Source organism: Benincasa hispida, chromosome 1 (assembly GCF_027475165.1).
Source record: "Benincasa hispida cultivar pf3 chromosome 1, pf3_genome.v1.1, whole genome shotgun sequence".
NCBI classification, from domain to species: Eukaryota; Viridiplantae; Streptophyta; class Magnoliopsida; order Cucurbitales; family Cucurbitaceae; genus Benincasa; species Benincasa hispida.
Genome location: NC_143478.1, coordinates 25,203,115 through 25,207,310, shown reverse-complemented (window position 1 = coordinate 25,207,310; position 4,196 = coordinate 25,203,115). Strand labels below are relative to the sequence as shown.

General features: G+C 41.0%; 1 protein-coding gene across 1 annotated transcript; it reads left to right on the top strand.

Moving 5' to 3' along the window:
* The first annotated feature begins 2,691 nt into the window (after positions 1–2,691).
* On the top strand, positions 2,692–3,126 carry LOC150038342 (uncharacterized). Its single transcript, XM_090312767.1, has one exon. The coding sequence runs from the start codon at positions 2,692–2,694 to the stop codon at positions 3,124–3,126; it is 435 nt and encodes a 144-aa protein (XP_090168893.1).
* Positions 3,127–4,196: the final 1,070 nt, after the last annotated feature.

Here is a 4,196-nt window from a genome sequence, read left to right as displayed (position 1 = left end):
AAATAGAAACAAAGTTAGTCGAACTTCTTTGGCAGAGATGTTTGGGAACACAAAAGTATTGTAGATTTCTATAAAGTTACGGAGGTGAGCGTGCGGGTCCTTGCCACACCATCCTCCGAATTGTCCTATAGCCTGGATCATCTGCAGCATCACCGGCTTCATATCGAATTTGCTTCCGTCGAGGGTAGGCCTCATGATTCCTGGAGAGAAATCATAGAGGTTTGACGATGCATAGTCCCTAATGGGCCTATTGCGATCGTTAGCCAGAAGGATTAGATTCGTCATGACGTTATTTTTGTTTGGTGCTCCGTTTCCAGGCTGCTCTGCCATCTCTTCTTTATCTGACTGTTGTTGTTGGCGTTCTCTTAATCTCCGTCTGAACGTCCTCTCAATCTTCGGGTCGTAATTTGCCAGACATTGAGAGTCTGCAAAGAAATCAAAAAAATTACCGTTAGCACACTATTTTGCCGAAGTCCGCGGTAACGGCACCAAAAACTTGATGCGTTATTTTAAGATGTGGAATTGTGGATGAAATGCGATGATGAAAATGCATTGAGCACTCAAGTTTTCTCAGTGTAAACCCCACTGAGTTTCCTGGTAAGTCCAGGGTCGAACTCAGGGACTTAGGAAAACAAGTTTCGGTGGTAATTTTCAGGTAAACCTTGCGGTAACCGGTAACTCAAATAGTTGTTGGTTTTGTTTGTTGCAGTAATGAAAATAAACAAATGCAGCGGAGTTCGAAAAGAGTTGGTAAAACGGAAGATACGATGAGTATGCGGTGAACGGATTGAAAAGGGTTTAGGCTAACACTTCCTAGGATGCGTTCATGTTTTGCGATCATGCAACACATGTACAATATTAAACAATCTCTCGATGCGAATGCTATGGCTTCTAATGCTAGAACACATGCGATATATGCGATAAGTCTATAGGACCTACACATAAGCCTCTATTCTTATTTATGTGATGACAAAATGACACACACACACAAATAAGGCAACCACATAATATCATACCTATCTCTAGGATGCATGCGATGCAGGTTGGCAAACAGAGCTTATCTCTAAGTCCTTACTCTTGTTTATGCAGTTCTAATCTTGCTCTCTCAAGTTTAGATTCTAACCTAGCTCTCTCAAGTCTTCGATTCTTTCTTTAGACTCTCTCTCGAATAGCTCTAAAGGGATGTTTGGCACAGCATAACATAAGATAATCGCAAGCAATGAACATCCTAGGTCATGTTAGCTTAGTTCTTCTCAACCCATTCGACAAGTTTAGCTACTCATGCATGCTAAGAGAGTGAACAAATGTAGAATAAGAACTTTCATTGTATAAATATAAAGATGAAGTACAAAATAACAATGCAAGAATAGAATAAAGAGCCTGATAGCAATCTCTTGCTTCCCAGGCTTTTACACTGTCTTTTCTACTCGTGTTCAAAAGATAATCTCACTCTCGCGAGGGTCAGCCCGCTCTCTGCTTCTATGCCTCTGGGTTCTCTCTCGAGTTTCCTTGAGCAATCTTCCGGTGTCTCTACTCTTCCCTTGCTCCGCCTTAAAAATAAAAGAAAACTATGAACAAGGCTAGAGCTCTTAAATCGGTAAATAGGTGAACTGGTTAACCCCCATTCTGAAGGATACCTTTGGTATTTTTAGAGCTTCGGGGTGAAGGCGGCTTCTCCCTTATGATTGCACAGATGGGATGGCTTTAATTCCCTGACCGATGCGCCGAATATTTGTCACCGAAAAGCTAAATGTACTTGTTATCATTAGCGACTTTCAACTTAATTCGGATTCGACCGTCATTAGCTTTCTGTCCCATCGTGATTAATTATGCCTTTCACCTAGATGCACCCACTAAGTTGCGCCAACTCTATGCGAAAATCCTTCTTGAGCAGATGTTTGCGAATACAAATCACTGCAAAGCCTTGTGGTAATGCTACGCTTGTCCGTTGATTTCTTATGATCGCTCTTTTCGCCTTGCGTCAACGCATATTCTGCATAAAAATATAAAAATCAACTGTTTCTATGCGATGAACAGATGCGACCGCAATGTTATAAACTCAATGCTTTTGGACGTAATCTAATATATTTTATCAACGCAAGCCAGCATTGTTCAAGAACTTAGTAATATTTTATCAAAGCAATCCCTTTTTTTTCTTTTTTTTTTCTTTTTTTTCACCCTTGAATATAAACAATGTTTGTCCTCAAGCATAAGCTAAAGATTTCCTTTAGCAAGTCGACCGCAATTCTCTTTTCCTAGATTTCTCAAGGATACTTCATTCAAATCTTATACACCAAAATTTCCTTAAGTCTTATTCAAGTCTCCTCTGAAATATTTCTAAGACCTAGGAAACGCAATCCGGGGAACGCAAGGAAAGAGCACTACCAAGTAGTCACCCTGCGAAGTGGAAAGATGACGGTGGAAGAAAGAAAGAAGTCTAGCAAGACCAATTCGAATGCAAGGGAAGCAAAGAAACCGTTGATGCAAAATGAATCAAAAGAGCCCAAAATGATGGAACCTGAAGTTTCGACCACCTTTCAGCCTCTAGACCACAAAACAGTGAAAGTACAGTTACCACCATTCCCGCAAAGACTGAAAAAGAAGCAAAACGATGAAGGTCAGTATCATCGCTTCATGGAAATATTAAAACAACTACACATCAACATTCCATTTATAGAAGCGATAGAGCAAATGCCGAAATATGCCAAGTTTTTTAAGGATATGGTGTCAAAGAAAAGAAGCACAGGAAAATTCGCTATGGTGGCAGTAATGCAAGAGTCAAACACTATAATCCCACTGAAGATGCGCGACCCAGGCAGTTTTACGATACCCTACTCAATTGGTGGGATCTACATCGATCACGCACTATACAATCTTGGGGCTAGCATAAATTTAATGCCCCTTTCAATCTCCAAACAGTTGAATGTGGGACAGCTGACGCCCACGACGGTAACTCTCCAGCTTGCAGACAGGTCCCTAGTTCACCCTGAAGGAAAGTTGAAGGATGTTTTGGTCACAATCGACAAATTCATTCTACCAGCAGACTTCATCATTCTAGACTATGAGGCGGACAAAGATATGCCTATCATATTAGGACAACCATTCCTGTCTACTGGTCGTGCCTAAATAGATGTGCACAAAGGAGAGATCACGATGAGCATCAATGGAAAGAAGCTCAAGTTTAATATTGTCAAAGCAATGAAGTATCCAGAAGATGAAAGCCTATCAGAATCTGATGATGAATAAAGTTACGATGAAGAATTGGAGTCTGAAGAAGATGAAGAAGGAGAGGATGCGACAACATCCATAAAAACCTGCCATGTAATAACGGAGACAGTAAACAAAGACGAAAATTTGAATTTAAATGAAGAGAGAAAAACATAAGAACCTTCCTTAGAGCAACCACCTCCCTTGGAGCTGAAAACTCTGCCAAGTCATTTGAAGTATGTTTTCCTTGGTCAAAATGAAACCTTGCAAGTAATAATATCCTCTGCGCTACCAGAAGAACAAGAAAATACACTGCTCAACATTTTGAAGAAGTACATAAAAGCAATCGGGTGGATGCTTGCGGATATAAAACGAATTAGCCCAACATACTGCATGCACAGAATTCGGCTCAAAGAAAACAAGAAAGGCTCTATCGAACCTCAACGCAGATTGAACCCTGTGATGAAGAAGGTTGTTAAAAAATAGATCATTAAATGGTTGGACGCCGACATCATATACCCTATCACCGATAGCACGTGGGTTAGCCCCATGCAATGCGTTCCCAAAAAAGGCAGAATGACGGAAGTCTCGCACGCAAACAACGAGTTAATACCCATGAGGATCGTCACTAGCTGGCAGATTTGTATGGACTACCAGAAGCTTAATGCGGCGACGAAGAAGGTGAAGGATCTCATACCGAGATTTCCATGAGCGGGTTTAGATCGCTTCGATTTTACAGTGACCGAAACATAAACGATATACATTCCATACTAACAGTTATGCATATTAAACTCATCAACGGCATGCTTAGAATACAATAAAACATAGAGAAAAAGAGTTCCTATCAGAGGAAGACGGTCTTCGTATGTGTGAACCTAAAGCAGCGGAAAACTCCCACCGATCTACTAGCACCTGATGAGTCTGTCGACTGTTATTGCACGATCCGAACGTACACGAACAAGGTCGCAGGAACAACACCACCACAAGGG

Excerpts from the sequence above, each read along its gene's own strand:
- LOC150038342 (XM_090312767.1), top strand. The coding sequence starts at position 2,692 with ATGCCGAAATATGCCAAGTTTTTTAAGGATATGGTGTCAAAGAAAAGA.